The 17130-nt window shown below is 63.2% G+C and overlaps 1 protein-coding gene across 1 annotated transcript; it reads right to left on the bottom strand.

Annotated features, from left to right (window-relative positions):
• Positions 1-1831: 1831 nt before the first annotated feature.
• NDUFA4L2 (NDUFA4 mitochondrial complex associated like 2) lies at positions 1832-16581 on the bottom strand. The gene is made up of 4 exons (XM_054012917.1): positions 16475-16581; positions 5340-5428; positions 2513-2573; positions 1832-2077 (listed from the first exon to the last, which is right to left on the bottom strand). The coding sequence occupies exons 1-4, from the start codon at positions 16529-16531 to the stop codon at positions 2021-2023; spliced, it is 264 nt and encodes an 87-aa protein (XP_053868892.1). The 5' UTR covers positions 16532-16581; the 3' UTR covers positions 1832-2020.
• Positions 16582-17130: the final 549 nt, after the last annotated feature.

Here is a 17130-nt window from a genome sequence, read left to right on the forward strand (position 1 = left end):
TCGCTCAGGTGTGGCTGCCCCAGAGCTGGCAGGGCTGTGCCCATGGGGCCTGGCACAGGGGGCAGCTCATGATCAATCATTCCCCCCCCCCCCGCCCACACAGGCACTTCTGCGAACACCTGGCCCCCGGCCCTGCCTGCTGCCCGGCTCCATCCGTTAAACCAGCATCAAATGCTATTAGCAGCAGCAGCAAATTGGATTTGTTAAGTGCAATTGGATTTTGCTGCGGGATGCGTGGGGGGGTTGGGGGGGGTCACCCACAGGTTGCAGCAGGTTTCTTTGTTAACACCCCCTCCCCCTGGGTCCAGCCAGTAAAATCCCCCTGCATGATTCAGATTGGGGCGGGGGGACCTGGAGAAGTTTAACCCCCTCCTGGGCAGGCATTGCCTCTTGCTGTGGGGCGGGTGCACCAGGCCAGTAGCAGTGGGGTGGAGGGTGGTGAGCCCCATGCAGTGTGGGGGGGGCAGGGCTGTGTCTGGCTCCCTAAAGCCCCTCGCTGTGGGGGGGGCTCAGTCCTCTGGCCCCTTGCATCTGAGGCTGGGGGCAGGAAGGGGCACATGCCACCCTCCATCGACCCAGGCCCGGGCAGGGCTGCAGAGGGACGCTTCACCCCAATGGAGGGGGACCTGGGGACTTCGCACCCCCCAGCTCTGCTGGAGGGGCCGAGCTGGGCCTCTGTTACTCTGGGCCGCGCTGCTGGGCGTTTCCTCTTTTCTCCTGCTCCGGATGCTTAGCCTGGCTCAGTGCCCGCCTGGCACTCGCTCTCCCCCGGGCCGCCCTCGCGGCTCCTCCAGAGCGCTGCGGTTGCTGGCAATGCCAGGGGCCAGTTGCCTGCTCCGTGGCACGTCCCCGCTGACCCATGCCACACAACGGCTGCTGTGTGTTCGCCGCCAGCAACGCACCCTCTGCCCTGCCGGTGCCAAACCAAACCGTCAGCCGGGCCCCAGCGAGCCCCACGGCAGTTGCTCTGCACAGAGGGGGGCGCTGGGGACCCTTTCCCCAGCAGGGTCTGTCCCTGGGGGATGGGGGTGTCTCTGGGGTGGGACCCGCTGGGGGATGGGATAGTGACAGGCATGGAGGCGACCCATCACCTGGTGTTCACGCCCCAGGGGGCCTGCGTGTATTGGGGGTGGGGGAAGGCGGCTCTGCTTGGTGGGGGGCAGCCCCCTTTGGTTCCCCCTGCAAATGTGGAGTCCCACAGGGCCCCCTGCTGCTCAGTGCCAGCCGTGCCAGGGGGTGAAGGCGACAGTGGGTGCTGCAGGGAATGGAGGAGGCCAGCACTGGCAGTGCCAGTGTGGGGCAGGCAGGGCAGTGAGTGTGGGGTTGGGTGGGGGGGGGCAGAGGGGGCCCAGAACAGGGGGAGCCACACGCTACCTTGCGCACACAGCAGTGTGCATGCCCATGTCTACACAGCCAAACACCGATATGGGTGCATACAACCCCCACCCAGCTACCCCGCTTCTTTCTGCCCCCCCCCCCACGCACACCCGCAAACTTAGACACAGATACACACCAAGCCAAGCCAGGCTCCTTGCCAGGGGGTGGGGAAGCCGCCATCATGTCCTGGCCCCACCCCTCAGTAAAGCCCCCCTCCACTCTCACGCTGCCCCCCCCCCCCCCATCTGGGCTCCCTCCCCAGCCCGGCTCTGGCCTGGACCATGGGAACAGGGACATCAGAACACCTCCGTGCTGTGCTGGGGGGCACCCCCCCCCCAGCACAGCGTGGGAGACAGGAAACGCAGCACATGGGGGTCGGGGGGGTCAGGGAATTCCCGAGGCGGCTGGAAAACGCTGACCGTGGGCTACTCGGTAGGAAAAGTCGGCTCCCGCGTTACGTGGCGCATTGGGGTTTTATTGCAGTGCTGGGGGTAGTGCCCATCGCTGGGGCGTCAGGGCGCGGCCAGGGCCAGGCAGCATCACCTCAGGCAGCGTGCTGGAGCCACACGGGCCCTGAGCAGGAAGCAGGGGACACGGGGGGCGGCCAGGCCCGGCGGGGGCGCCCGGACCCGCCATGGTGGCCTCAGAAGTCAGGCCGATCCTTCTTCAAGCTCTTGTAGTCGGTGGAAACCGCCAGGAACTGCAGAGGGGGGAGGAAGCCGGGGGTGAGGAATTGAGGTGGTGCCCCCCCTCCAGCCTTCAGCATGGGGACGCTGTGGGCCCCACACCCCTGACGCCAGAGCTGGATCATGGGGCCTGGGCTGAGAGCACCCCCCCCGTTCCCCCAAACTCACAGGGACCCTCAAACTGCATCCACGTCATGTGCATGACTAACTTGGAGTCAGCGTGATCAGTGGAGGAAAAGTCCCATGCCCCACTCCCTGCCCCACCCAGGCCCATCTGGGAGCTGGTGCCCCCTAGAGGGGAAAGGCCCCATGCCCCACTCTCTGCCCCCCCAGGCCCATCTGGGAGCTGGTGCCCCCTAGAGGGGAAAGGCCCCATATTCCAAGCCCCACTGCCCTGAACCAGCCCAGCTCACGGACACCCCCGCCCCAAGCCCCCTGCCCGCAGTCACCTTGTACTGGTCGTTTGGACTCAGTTTATTCCACGGCTCTGGGTTGTTCTTCCTATCCCAGCTGCAAGGAACCAAGAGTGGGGTTAGTGGGGAGGCGCCAGGTAGGGGTAGGCCAGTGCGGCCGGCGCTGCACAGAGGTGTGAATAGTTCCCCTTGCCCCCCCTCCCCCCCCCCCGTTGGCGCTTGGTACCGGGTCCCTTTGCTTACGGCCCAATTTTTAAAAACACCTGGTTCAACTTGTGGGCTGGTCAGCATGGTGATGTGGTACATTTATTTGTGCTAGCGGGAAGCTGAAACCGGGAAGGGGGGGGGGTCCCATGTCCTTTCCCAAATGGCCACTGCCTGTGTCACCCCCATGTGCCTCCTCCCCCGCCCCGGTGCACTGCAGACGCTGCGCCGTGGGGACGGCTGCAGGGAATCGCCGGTTCTAACCCTTGGGTCCCATTGCCCCAGCACAGGCAGTGTGTGGGGGGCAGCAGCCCAGGCCGCATGCGAGCACGATCACGTTTGCACTGAGCGTGCAAGCCGTGAACTCCCCAGGCTCTCGGCTGGTCCCACGTGCATGGCGCTAACAATCTAAGCGAGCCAGAGGCCCCGGGCGAGCTGAAAGGGTCCAGGTCCCAATAGGTAGGTTGGCCAATTTCAGCCAGCGGAGGGAAAACTACGCCCCTCCCCCCCATCCCTTGCACCAGTGCAAAGTGGCCAGAGTGGGTGAGCTGAGGAGGCCGCAGGCCTAGGCTGGACGAACCCGACCCAAGGGACTGAGGTGATTCGGGGCAGCGCGGCTGGCCAGGGCTTGGTGCCCCCCGAGTTACGCTGCAGGTGCTGCAGCCAAGGAGGGTTTGACGCGGGATCGGAGGACGTTCCCGGCCATCGGTGGAGCTACGGCCGTTCACACGAGCCAAGGCTCCGGCCCAGAGCTGGCTGAAGCCAGTGTCTCAGTGGGGGGTGTTTGCAAGCGCCGTGGGGAGTCAGGACCCAGGATGTGGTGCTGGGGGGGGGGGGGGCAAGGAGGAGCGGGCAGCTGCTGGCTGAGTTTAATGGGGGCCTAATGGCTGTTTACCTGTGACGCGCCCTGGGGAAATAACCTGCAACCTTCCATTTAACGGGCAGGGAAATGAATCTCCGGGAGCTCACTCGCGTCTGCCTGGCTGATGGAAGGCTGGGGACGGGAACCTGACAGGTGGCTGACGCCCCTTGGCCTCGCATGGGGGGGCCGAGCTCAGCCAGCAGACCGGGCAGAACATTGACGTTCCTGGTGCATTACGGTAGCAGCCGGACGCTGGCGCCGGGCGCTGCACAAAGACCCACGGTCAGAGCCGGGCCCTGCCCCACAGAGCTCCCAATCAACAGGCCCTACGCAGCTGGGGGAAACTGAGTCACCGAGCACACAGGCCAGGCTTTCTGAGCGCTCGGCGGCCCAAGGAACTGAGCCCTTAGCAAAACCTGCCCCCAGGGAGGGGCACTCAGCTCCCGCAGAATACATCCAGGCTCTAGACCGGCACCTCCCCCAGCTGGGGGGGTTGAGCTCAGTTCCATCTTGGGGTGAAATCCCCCCCCCATCCCCACGGCAGCTGGCGAGCCAGTGTGGGGGTCACTCAGGGCAGGGCAGGCTGCCCCCGGCAGCTCTGGCCTTCGCCCTCGCCCAGACCCATTGCTCCCCGGCCCTGCCCATCCGGCTCCCCAGTGGCGTGATTTGCTGCCAGCTCCTGCGGTGACGGAGGAAGGGACTCGGGCTGGCCTCGGGCTCTGCCGCCTCGTGGCTCATCTGTGAGCCCGCCCCCCCGCCTGGGCCGTGGAAACTGGGTCAGCGGCTGGAGACACAGACCAGGGGCTCGCTGGCCGCCGCGGCTGCACAGCTGCTCCAACCATTGTACTGACTGCCCCAGCCCTCTGGCCGGCCATCGTCTGCCTAGCCAGCCCCCTGCCCACAGTCATACCCCGCCCTCCATCCCCCTCTACCCCTCCATCCATCCCCATACACACCCTTCCCTCCCGCCATCCATCCGTCTGCCTAGCCAACCCCCTGCCCACAGTCACACCCCACCCCACACCTACACCCCCTCTATCTATCTATCTATCTATCTATCCCCAGACACACCCATCTCTCTCGCTCTCATTCCCTCCCCATCCATCCATCCTGATCCATCTCTCTCCCTTCCCCTTCTCTCTCACACCCTGCAAGGACGGCTCCTGCCGGTGTATGATCCACTCCTCTGCCCACGCTGATTCCTAGGGGATGGGGGGTTCCCTGTTGCGCTGACTGAGGCTGTGTGGGGAGCTGTGGGGGGCAGAGGACACCAATGGGTCCGGGGGCATGACTAGGCCTCACATCTCCTAACGCCAGAGTGTCCAGCCCGCTCCGTGCCTGGGGCCTGACCCTGCTTGGCACGAGAGATGGCCCGGGGAGCTCCCGGCGCACGACCCAGATCGGCCAAACGGGGGTGCGCTGCCTGGGCTTCCCTCTGCCATTTGCGACTCACCTTCCTGTTTTGTGTTAGAGCAGCACCAAGGGGCCCCCGGCTGAGAGCAGGGCCCTGCTGGGCTGGGAGCTGAGCCCTGCCCCGCCAAGGCACATAACACCCTGACAAGTGAACAGAGACAAGGGGCAGGAGGGGAGACTGAGGCACGGAGCGGGAAGCGACAGAGCTGGGACTAGAACCCAGCAGGAACCCCCGCGGACGCCAGGGCCTCTCCTTTGGGGTTATGTATTAGGTGCAGAGCAGTAGTGCCAAAGAGCCACGGACCAAATCCCTCCAGTGCCAGGGTATGTACAAACACCGGCCCAGCCGCTCCCTGCCCCGAGCCCCCCGCCCCAGCCCCATACCTCACATCGGGGCTACAGAGGGCCAGGCGGAGCAGGTAGAGCGCGGCGCTGCCCAGGCCGAGGCCGATGAAGCCGATGAGGGGAATGAGCTGCAGAGATAGGAGAGAGAAGAGATGAAAAATGCCCCAATGAAATGAATATTTATCAGCCCGCCGGAGAGTGAAAGGAGCCTGACACGCCGGGAGATTTACCGGCACAGCAATCCTGTACCCGGGCTCCCGTACACAGTGTAGCTGTCAGCTTGAGTGACTGAATTCAAAGGGGGGGAGAAAAATAGCCTCGTGGTGGAGAGGAATTGGATTTGGAATGAGAAATCGCACGCTCCCCCTCCCCCCGTCTGCGTTAGTGGGGCTGGGAGAGGCGGGGGGCAGGGAGCGAGTGGGGACGGCGCTGGGGCGCTCCTTAGTGCTGTTATCGGGGCCCCCCGACCCTTCCACCCCCGCCCACCCCCAGCCGTACCCCTCTGCCGCCCGACCCTTCCACCCCCCCGCCCACCCCCAGCCGTACCCCTCTGCCGCCCGACCCTTCCACCCCCCGCCCACCCCCAGCCGTACCCCTCTGCCGCCCGACCCTTCCACCCCCGCCCACCCCCAGCCGTACCCCTCTGCCGCCCGACCCTTCCACCCCCCGCCCACCCCCAGCCGTACCCCTCTGCCGCCCGACCCTTCCACCCCCCCGCCCACCCCCAGCCGTACCCCTCTGCCGCCCGACCCTTCCACCCCCCCGCCCACCCCCAGCCGTACCCCTCTGCCGCCCGACCCTTCCACCCCCCCGCCCACCCCCAGCCGTACCCCTCTGCCGCCCGACCCTTCCACCCCCCCGCCCACCCCCAGCCGTACCCCTCTGCCGCCCGACCCTTCCACCCCCCCGCCCACCCCCAGCCGTACCCCTCTGCCGCCCGACCCTTCCACCCCCCGGCCCACCCCAGCCGTACCCCTCTGCCGCCCGACCCTTCCACCCCCCGCCCACCCCCAGCCGTACCCCTCTGCCGCCCGACCCTTCCACCCCCCCGCCCACCCCCAGCCGTACCCCTCTGCCGCCCGACCCTTCCACCCCCCCGCCCACCCCAGCCGTACCCCTCTGCCGCCCGACCCTTCCACCCCCCCGCCCACCCCCAGCCGTACCCCTCTGCCGCCCGACCCTTCCATCCCCCGCCCCACCCCCAGCCGTACCCCTCTGCCGCCCGACCCTTCCACCCCCCGCCCACCCCCAGCCGTACCCCTCTGCCGCCCGACCCTTCCACCCCCCGCCCACCCCCAGCCGTACCCCTCTGCCGCCCGACCCTTCCACCCCCCCGCCCACCCCCAGCCGTACCCCTCTGCCGCCCGACCCTTCCACCCCCCCGCCCACCCCCAGCCGTACCCCTCTGCCGCCCGACCCTTCCACCCCCCGCCCACCCCAGCCGTACCCCTCTGCCGCCCGACCCTTCCACCACCCCCGCCCACCCCAGCCGTACCCCTCTGCCGCCCGACCCTTCCACCCCCCCGCCCACCCCCAGCCGTACCCCTCTGCCGCCCGACCCTTCCACCCCCCCGCCCACCCCCAGCCGTACCCCTCTGCCGCCCGACCCTTCCACCCCCCCGCCCACCCCCAGCCGTACCCCTCTGCCGCCCGACCCTTCCACCCCCCCGCCCACCCCCAGCCGTACCCCTCTGCCGCCCGACCCTTCCACCCCCCGCCCACCCCCAGCCGTACCCCTCTGCCGCCCGACCCTTCCACCCCCGCCCACCCCCAGCCGTACCCCTCTGCCGCCCGACCCTTCCACCCCCCCGCCCACCCCCAGCCGTACCCCTCTGCCGCCCGACCCTTCCACCCCCCCGCCCACCCCCAGCCGTACCCCTCTGCCGCCCGACCCTTCCACCCCCGCCCACCCCCAGCCGTACCCCTCTGCCGCCCGAGCCCTTCCACCCCCGCCCACCCCCAGCCGTACCCCTCTGCCGCCCGACCCTTCCACCCCCCCGCCCACCCCCAGCCGTACCCCTCTGCCGCCCGACCCTTCCACCCCCCCGCCCACCCCCAGCCGTACCCCTCTGCCGCCCGACCCTTCCACCCCCCCGCCCACCCCCAGCCGTACCCCTCTGCCGCCCGACCCTTCCACCCCCAGCCACCATCTATCTATCTATCTATAGAAGAAGGTTGAAAAAGCTACTAGGGGGGAAGCTGTTCTAGACTTGATTTTAACAAATAGGGAGGAACTCGTTGAGAATGTTGTGAAAGTAGAAGGCAGCCTGGGTGAAAGTGATCATGAAATCATAGACTTTGCAATTCTAAGGAAGGGTAGAAGGGAGAACAGCAAAATAGAGACAATGGATTTCAGGAAGGCAGATTTTGGGAAGCTCAGAGAGCTGATAGGTAAGGTCCCATGGGAATCAAGACTGAGGGGAAAAACAACTGAGGAGAGTTGGCAGTTTTCAAAGGGACACTATTAAGGGCCCAAAAGCAAGCTATTCCGCTGGTTAGGAAAGATAGAAAATGTGGCAAAAGACCACCTTGGCTTAACCACGAGATCTTGCACGATCTAAAAAATAAAAAGGAGTCATATAAAAAATGGAAACTAGGACAGATTACAAAGGATGAATATAGGCAAACAACACAGGAATGCAGGGGCAAGATTAGAAAGGCAAAGGCACAAAATGAGCTCAAACTAGCTACGGGAATAAAAGGAAACAAGAAGACTTTTTATCAATACATTAGAAGCAAGAGGAAGACCAAAGACAGGGTAGGCCCACTGCTTAGTGAAGAGGGAGAAACAGTAACAGGAAACTTGGAAATGGCAGAGATGCTTAATGACTTCTTTGTTTCGGTCTTCACCGAGAAGTCTGAAGGAATGCCTAATATAGTGAATGCTAATGGGAAGGGGGTAGGTTTAGCGGATAAAATAAAAAAAGAACAAGTTAAACATCACTTAGAAAAGTTAGATGCCTGCAAGTCACCCGGGCCTGATGAAATGCATCCTAGAATACTCAAGGAGCTAATAGAGGAGGTATCTGAGCCTCTAGCTATTATCTTTGGAAAGTCATGGGAGACGGGAGAGATTCCAGAAGACTGGAAAAGGGCAAATATAGTGCCCATCTATAAAAAGGGAAATAAAAACAACCCAGGTAACTACAGACCAGTTAGTTTAACTTCTGTGCCAGGGAAGATAATGGAGCAAGTAATTAAGGAAATCGTCTGCCAACACTTGGAAGGTGGTAAGGTGATAGGGAATAGCCAGCATGGATTTGTGAAGAACAAATCATGTCAAACCAATCTGATAGCTTTCTTTGATAGGATAACGAGCCTTGTGGATAAGGGTGAAGCGGTGGATGTGGTATACCTAGACTTTAGTAAGGCATTTGATACGGTCTCGCATGATATTCTTATCGATAAACTAGGCAAATACAAATTAGATGGGGCTACTATAAGGTGGGTGCATAACTGGCTGGATAATCGTACTCAGAGAGTTGTTATTAATGGTTCCCAATCCTGCTGGAAAGGCGTAACGAGTGGGGTACCGCAGGGGTCTGTTTTGGGACCGGCTCTGTTCAATATCTTCATCAACGACTTAGATATTGGCATAGAAAGTACGCTTATTAAGTTTGCGGATGATACCAAACTGGGAGGGATTGCAACTACTTTGGAGGACAGGGTCATAATTCAAAATGATCTGGACAAATTGGAGAAATGGTCTGAGTTAAACAGGATGAAGTTTAACAAAGACAAATGCAAAGTGCTCCACTTAGGAAGGAAAAATCAATTTCACACATACAGAATGGGAAAAGACTGTCTAGGAAGGAGTACGGCAGAAAGGGATCTAGGGGTTATAGTGGACCACAAGCTAAATATGAGTCAACAGTGTGATGCTGTTGCAAAAAAAGCAAACATGATTCTGGGATGCATTAACAGGTGTGTTGTGAGCAAGACACGAGAAGTCATTCTTCCGCTCTACTCTGCTCTGGTTAGGCCTCAGCTGGAGTATTGTGTCCAGTTCTGGGCGCCGCATTTTAAAAAAGATGTGGAGAAACTGGAAAGGGTCCAAAGAAGAGCAACAAGAATGATTAAAGGTCTTGAGAACATGACCTATGAAGGAAGGCTGAAAGAATTGGGTTTGTTTAGTTTGGAAAAGAGAAGACTGAGAGGGGACATGATAGCAGTTTTCAGGTATATAAAAGGGTGTCATAAGGAGGAGGGAGAGAACTTGTTCACCTTAGCCTCTAAGGATAGAACCAGAAACAATGGGTTTAAACTGCAGCAAGGGAGGTCTAGATTGGACATTAGGAAAAAGTTCCTAACTGTCAGGGTGGTTAAACACTGGAACAAATTGCCTAGGGAGGTTGTGGAATCTCCGTCTCTGGAGATATTTAAGAGTAGGTTAGATAAATGTCTATTAGGGATGGTCTAGGCAGTATTTGGTCCTGCCATGCGGGCAGGGGACTGGACTCGATGACCTCTCGAGGTCCCTTCCAGTCCTAGAATCTATGAATCTATGAATCTATCTATCTATCGCCATCCACCCCTTCTATCTATCTATCTATCTAGCCCCCCCCCCCCCAATCTCTATCTGGCTAACACGCTGCATTAGACCAGGTAACACTAAGGGCCCAGCACAGCTCACTCGCTGCACAGACCATAATGAGGAACATTTTCAAAAGTGCCCCAGGGTCACCCGAGCCTGAAGGCCAGAGGAAGCTGAATGGCCGTGGGGGGCTAAGGGACTCGGGCACCAGCACCTGATTCTTATCGACTCTGACTGATTTAGGCAGCACACGGCCCATTTTGAACCCTCCCCCGGACTGGGGGTGTGGGGCTGGACTGGGGCATGCTGGGACGGACTGGGGGTGTGGGGCTGGACTGGGGGTGTGGGGCTAGGTGGGGTGTGGGGCTGGACTGAGGCATGCTGGGACGGACTGGGGGTGTGGGGCTGGACTGGGGGTGTGGGGCTGGACTGGGGCATGCTGGGACGGACTGGGGGTGTGGGGCTGGACTGGGGGTGTGGGGCTAGGTGGGGTGTGGGGCTGGACTGGGGCATGCTGGGACGGACTGGGGGTGTGGGGCTGGACTGGGGGTGTGGGGCTAGGTGGGGTGTGGGGCTGGACTGGGGCATGCTGGGATGGACTGGGGGTGTGGGGCTGGACTGGGGGTGTGGGGCTAGGTGGGGTGAGGGGCTGGACTGGGGCATGCTGGGACGGACTGGGGGTGTGGGGCTGGACTGGGGGTGTGGGGCTAGGTGGGGTGTGGGGCTGGACTGGGGCATGCTGGGATGGACTGGGGGTGTGGGGCTAGGTGGGGTGTGAGGCTGGACTGGGGCATGCTGGGACAGACTGGAGGTGTGGGGCTAGGTGAGGTGTGGGGCTGGACTGGGGCTGGGCTGCTGGTGCGGAGCGAGCTGTGGGATGCTGCGTGACCGTATCCTGCCCCCAGTGCCGGTAGCAGGGGGCGGGGGGGGGGACCCTCAATGTGTTAGTACCTGGGACACCCCTCCCCCCCCCCGGGTCCCACTGGCTTGTTTGGCTTCTGGTTGCGTGTAATGAAAGTGCCCCGACGCCCGCCCCATTATGGCCGCTTTTGTGTCTCCCCACAAGGGTCACTTTCTCCAGCTCCCTCCCACGCTCCCCCCTGCTGCCCCACGAAGCCGCCCGCTCTGCAGGCCCCAGCCTGGCTGGACCCGTGACGCTGATTCCCACCAGCGGGGGATCTGGCCCCTCTGACGCCAATGGAGTGCGGGGACCCCGGACTCCTGGGCTGGGCGCTCAGTTCGGCCATTGTTTGGCTGCGTGACCATGGCAAGTCACTGACCCCCTCGTGCCTCAGTTTCCCCATCGGTAAAATAATTCTGACCCATCTCCCAGGGCTCATTAATGGAGCCCATTTGGGGAGCTGCTCTGGAAGTGCCAAGTGGCCTTCTCACAAGACATTAGCCAGTATTTATTACACCCTGGGGACCCCCGTTGCGCCGGGAGCTGAGCCGGTGCTACCATTAAGGCGAACTAGGCGGTTGCCTAGGGCGCCAAAAAGCAGTGCCCCCAATTTTCTTTTTATAGCATTCCTCCCCAGCGCGCGGTCGCCGCTCCACTTCTCCCGCCTCCCAGGCTTGCAGCGCCAATCCTGGGAGGAGAATTAGAGCGGGGCGGCGTGCTCGGGGAGGAGGCAGAGCAGAGGTGAGCTGGGGGGGGGGGAGCTGCCGCGGGGGGAGCGCCTCAGGGCGGAGGGGGCGGGGAGCTGCCGCACGGCTGGGGGGTGGGCGCAAGGTGGAAGTTTCGCCTAGGGTGCGAAACTTCCTTGCACTGGCCCTGGCTGGGCCCACAGTCACAGCCAATCCTTGCCCCGAAAAGCCGACAATCTAAACGGACGAGGGATGGGTGAGAAAACAGGCGAAATGACAAGAGCCAGGAATAGAACCCAGGCGTCCTGAGGAGCAGCCCAACGCCCCTAGATCCTGCTTGTTCCTCAATAGCTCAGGGCCCGGCCGCACGGATCCGTACACCGCTGCGCACTGCCAGCATATCGGCCCCAGGGCCGCCGTGCGTCCATCATCTCCTCTCACCTTTCCCCCACCGTGACAGCTGAATGTCGACGCCCAGCGCCCCCTCGCCCCACGGCTGCTGGCATCTCAAACTTCCAGCAGATGCCGCTTATCATCCTGGAGGTCAGAGACGTCGGCCGCTAATGATCTTTTGCACCACGTGCCGGTCAGAGCTGGCAGCCGTCGCTGCCTCGCAACGCCGGGTAATAACGCCGGACGCCGCAGTCCCGGGAATTGTGGAGGAGACTCGGGGACAGGCCTTCGTCTCGCCATCTGCTGCTGACACTTCTGGGTTATTAATGCCGGGGAATGAACTGAGAGGCTGGCGGTGGGGAGCTGGAACTAGGGTCAGTGGGAGTGACGGGACGAATTGCAGCGTGGCTGGCTGCAAAGGTTCAAAAAACACCCGGCTCCGAAAATCATGAGGTTGGCTTGAAAAGCAGGAGATTTAACATCATAAATCGGGAGGGTCTGTTGCTTTCTGGGTTTGTTTGGGGTTTTTTGAGCCTTCACAGGCCTCTGTTTTAAGTGTCTCTGCCCTGGGGCTAGAAACGTTCGTGTTATCAAACAAGAGATGCGAGCCGAGGTCTGGCCGCCTTCCCATGAATCCAGGTGCTGGGGCTTTAAGGAAAAGAGCGGCTCGTGCGAGATTCCCCGGCAGGGAGTCCTGCTCCAGGCTGGAGGCTGTCACCCCATTTTATAGCCGGGGCAACAACCAGATGCAAAGCAGGATTCGGGGACAACCTGCACTGCTGCCTGACCTCGCGGCCAGGGGTCAGAGCCCACCTTCCCCTCAGCCCCTTGGAGTTAGAGCTGCATCCCTGGGGCCTTCCAAGGAGTTCAGGCCACGGCTGGTGTTAAAGGAGGTTGGGGGGTGGGAAACGGGAGGCCACCGGGAGAGGTGCTCGCTGGGTGTCATGTGGGTGCCAGACTCAAAGCTATTTAGGATCCTAACTCCCCTGGGATCTAGGTGGCAGGTGGGCAGAATACTGAATACTAAGGGACCTGGGCAGGGCCTGGGCAGGGCCTGCGCAGGGGCTGGGGGGTGCTTGTCCTGCGCAGCTCCTGTTCCGCTCCATTTCCGTCCCCCCAGCAGCGGCCCGAGTTCACGGCCATTCTGCTCCGTTTGCCTTTGCTGTCGAGTCGGCATTAATCACAGGCCTGGCAGCTGGGCACCGGGGGAAGCCGGCCGGGCAGCAGGAGAAGCCGGGGGCAAGGGGAACGTGCTGATGTGCCCGCCCAGCAAGGAGCGCTCAGCCCGGATAACGGATGGCATGTCGGGAAGCTCCTCTGCCTTTAACGGGGCCAAGGCAGGTCACCCGCTCGGAGCCCCGGCTGCCCACGAGGCCCCTGCACTTTACAGGAGCTAATTCCCTGTCCAGTTTTACGGACAGGGAAACCAATCGGCTCAACCTCACATGGCAAATACCGCCCAGAGCTGGGCATAGGGCCCAGGGGTTCTCCCTCTCACTCTAACCCCTAGACCACACTCCCACCCGAAGGAAGGGAACAGAACCCAGGCGTCCTGGCTTCCAGCTCCTCTCTGCTCCAAAAAGCAAACGCCCCTCCCTCCGCTGGGAATAGAACCCAGGAGTCCTGACTCCCAGCCTCTCCTGCTTTAACCGCTGGACCCCAACGCCTCCCTATTTCCAGCCTCTCCAGCATCACGTCTTTGCCCAGTACCTGCCTCTCCCCGGCTGGCCCAGAGCGGAGCGTGGACGTGACTGTTTGAATGTGTAGCCCAGGCTTCCCGAAAACCAAACCGCCGGGCTTAACCCTTCCCACGCCACCCCTGTCCTCACAGGGCCGGCAGCTCGCCTGGAATCACCCGGGCAAAGGGCCAGACCCACAGAGGCAAGCCAGCTCCCCGGGGGAAACTTTTGGCTAGCCCCTGGCGGCTGGGCGGCTCCGTGGAATGAGCCAGATCCTTAGCTTAGCCCATGGAAACTCGCCGTATGGAAAAACCCCGGGCCAACCCCCCCTTTCCTTTGTGTCGGGGCGAGGGGACAATGTGTGTAGTGGGGGGTGGGCTGAGAGGCTGTGTATGACAGAAACCCCAACAAGCCAGGGGGTGCAGCCACACCCAGCCCCTCTAGTTCCAGCCCCCTTCCTTGGCCTGTTGGGGGGGGGGGGTGAGGCAGGTTCCCAGCATCTCACATTCATCAGGGTTTATTCCTATTTGTAAACAAAATCCTCCTCATGAATTTTTGATGGCCGGGGGAGCTGATGGATTTGACATGAAAGGACGGGAGGTGGATTTCTCCCCCCTGCCAGGCTAATGAAAGGTTCCGAATTTGGGGGCTGCGGGGAGGGCGGCAGAGGATCAAATGGGGGGGGGCTGGGACCCTGATGTGTCTCGGTGCCGCACACGCCGTAGAGAGAAGGAGCCGCCGCAGGGAGGGAGAGGACAGACAGCCCCCTCTTTCCCCCGTGTAGGGGCGAAGTGCAAAGACCCCAAGTTTGGGGCCAAAATGCAGAGCAGGAAATGGGCAGAGAGCGGGGGAAGCAGCAAGCGCTGCTCCGGCCGGGGTGGAATCTGCAAAGTTCGGGGCCTTGATTTACAGAGCAGCCCCCACCCTCCCACATTGCATAGTGGGGTGTGGGGGTGACAGCAGACAAGCCTGGGAGGAGGCAGCCAGTAGGCCAGGGGCCCCCAGCCACAAGGGCCCCCACCGCTCGCTCTGGGGGGGAGGCTGGGGAAGCCGGGGGCGGGAGGGGGAGTTTAATGAAAGTAAGAGGAAGGCTGGAAACTGGGGGCAGATCTGGGGGGGGCGTGATGTTGGGGGGTGGCTGGGAAGGGGTTGGAAGGGGAGGGACGGGGGTATGAGGGAGGGAAGGGGGATGGGGCAGGGGCAGTGGAAGGGGGGACGAGAAGGAGCATTGAGGGGGGACAGAGGAGAACTGGAATGGAGGGTGAAAGGGGGATAGAAGCAAACTGGGGCAGTGGGATAATGGGGGATAGGGGAAGGAGGGGGACAGAGGATGGGGATGGGGGACAGAGGAGGAGCAGGAGAAGGGGGGTGGGGAGCAGGGGAAAGAGGGGGACAGAGGGGTGGCAGGGGAAGGAGGGGGCAGGGGGACAGAGGAGGGGCAGGAGAAGGGGACAGGGGGACAGAGGAAGAAGTCGGGTAGAGGTGGCAGGGGAAGGAGGGGACAGAGGAGGGAGAGAGGGGGCAGGAGAAGGGGACAGGAGGACAGAGGAAGAAGTGGGGTGGGGGGCAGGGGAAGGAGGGGGACAGAGAGGGACAGAGGGACAGAGGAAGGAGGGGGCAGAGGGGGACAGGGGGCAGGAGAAGGGGACAGAGGGACAGAGATAGAAGTGGGGTAGAGGGGGTGGGGAGGGGGACAGAGATGGGGCAGGAGAAGGGGACAGAGGGACAGAGGGAGAAGTGGGGTAGAGGAGGGGCGGGGGCAGGAGAAGGGGACGGGGGCAGAGGAAGAAGGGGACAGAGGAAGGAGGGGGACAGGGGGGCAGGAGAAGGGGACGGGGGGCAGAGGAAGGAGGGGGCAGAGGGGGACAGAGGAGGGGCAGGAGAAGGGGATGGGGGCAGAGGAAGGAGGGGGCAGAGGGGGACAGAGGAGGGGCAGGAGAAGGGGACAAGGGGGCAGAGGAAGGAGGGGGACGGGGGGCAGGAGAAGGGGACAGAGGGAGAAGTGGGACAGAGGAGGGGCAGGAGAAGGGGACAGGGGACAGAGGAAGGAGGGGGACGGGGGGCAGGAGAAGGGGACAGAGGGAGAAGTGGGACAGAGGAGGGGCAGGAGAAGGGGACAGGGGGGCAGAGGAAGGAGGGGACAGGGGAAGAAGTGGGGTAGCGGGGGGTGGGGGCAGGAGAAGGGAACAGGGTGCAGGAGAAGGGGACAGAGGGAGAAGTGGGGTAGAAGAGGGGCAGGAGAAGGGGACAGGGGGAGAAGTGGGACAGAGGAGGGGCAGGAGAAGGGGACAGGGGACAGAGGAAGGAGGGGGACGGGGGCAGGAGAAGGGGACAGAGGGAGAAGTGGGGCAGAGGAGGGGCAGGAGAAGGGGACAGGGGGCAGAGGAAGGAGGGGGACAGAGGAGAGGCAGGAGAAGGGGACAAGGGGGCAGAGGAAGGAGGGGGCAGGGGGAGAAGTGGGGTAGAAGAGGGGCAGGAGAAGGGGACAGGGGGAGAAGTGGGACAGAGGAGGGGCAGGAGAAGGGGACAGGGGGCAGAGGAAGGAGGGGGACGGGGGCAGGAGAAGGGGACAGAGGGAGAAGTGGGACAGAGGAGGGGCAGGAGAAGGGGACAGGGGGCAGAGGAAGGAGGGGGACGGGGGCAGGAGAAGGGGACAGAGGGAGCAGTGGGACAGAGGAGGGGCAGGAGAAGGGGACAGGGGCAGAGGAAGGAGGGGGACGGGGGCAGGAGAAGGGGACAGGGGCAGAGGAAGGAGGGGGACGGGGGCAGGAGAAGGGGACAGGGGGGCAGAGGAAGGAGGGGGCCGGGGGCCGGGGAAGGAGGGGGCCGGGAAGGAGGGGGCAGGGGGAGAAGTGGGGTAGAAGAGGGGCAGGAGAAGGGGAGAAGGGGGCAGGGGGAGAAGGGGGCAGGGGAAGAAGTGGAGTAGCGGGGCGCAGAGCAGAGGGGGGCCGGGGCAGGGCAGCGGCCGGCCGGTCACTCACTCCGGGATGCCTCCTGAGCTGGCGGGCGAAGGCGAACCCGGGCCGGGTCCCTCCCATGCTGCGGCCGGGGCGGACTCGCTCCGCCAGCAGCAGCGGCAGGTTCCCGAGTCCCGCTGCCTCCGCCCCCCGCCCGGGGAAGGGCGGCCCGGGCCGGGGGGTCACTGGGGGCGGCGGCTCCGTCCCTCCCCCCTGCGCAACTGGCCAGGGCGGGGCTCGGGGTCCCCGGGGCTCGGGAGTCAGGGCTGGGGGCCCCGGGGGGAGCAGAGGGGGGGGAGCAGTGGGAGGGGAAGCAGAGGGGGGCTGGGGAGTGGGGGACTGGGGGGAGCAGAGACCCAGGGGGAACAGTAGGAGGGGAAGCAGAGGGGGGCTGGGGAGTGGGAGAGGAAGCAGAGATCTGGTGGGGGGGGGGTGGGGAAGAGAAGGGGGTCAGGGAACCGTAGCTGGAATGGGAGGGGATCAGAGGGAGGCTGTGAAGGGGCAGCGGGGGGTTCCCTCTGATTTCCCACTGGGGGGGGGCAGCTGTTCCCTCTCCCCTCCCAAGGCCCCATCAGCAGCGCCTGGGGAAGGAGGGTAAACCCCCCCCCCCACTGGTGCTGCACCAGCTGGGCCCTGATCCCAAGCAGGAGCTGAGGGGGCTGCCCCACCTGGGCAGGTGA

Source organism: Malaclemys terrapin, chromosome 23, assembly GCF_027887155.1.
Source record: "Malaclemys terrapin pileata isolate rMalTer1 chromosome 23, rMalTer1.hap1, whole genome shotgun sequence".
Classification (NCBI taxonomy): Eukaryota; Metazoa; Chordata; order Testudines; family Emydidae; genus Malaclemys; species Malaclemys terrapin.

Coding starts and splice junctions, on each gene's coding strand:
- NDUFA4L2 (XM_054012917.1), bottom strand. CDS start 16,531: ATGGGAGGGACCCGGCCCGGGTTCGCCTTCGCCCGCCAGCTCAGGAGG. Junction 5,429..16,474: donor AGCTCAGGAGGCATCCCGGA/GTGAGTGACCGG, acceptor CTATCTCTGCAG/CTCATTCCCCTCATCGGCTT. Junction 2,574..5,339: donor CTCTGTAGCCCCGATGTGAG/GTATGGGGCTGG, acceptor GGTTCCTTGCAG/CTGGGATAGGAAGAACAACC.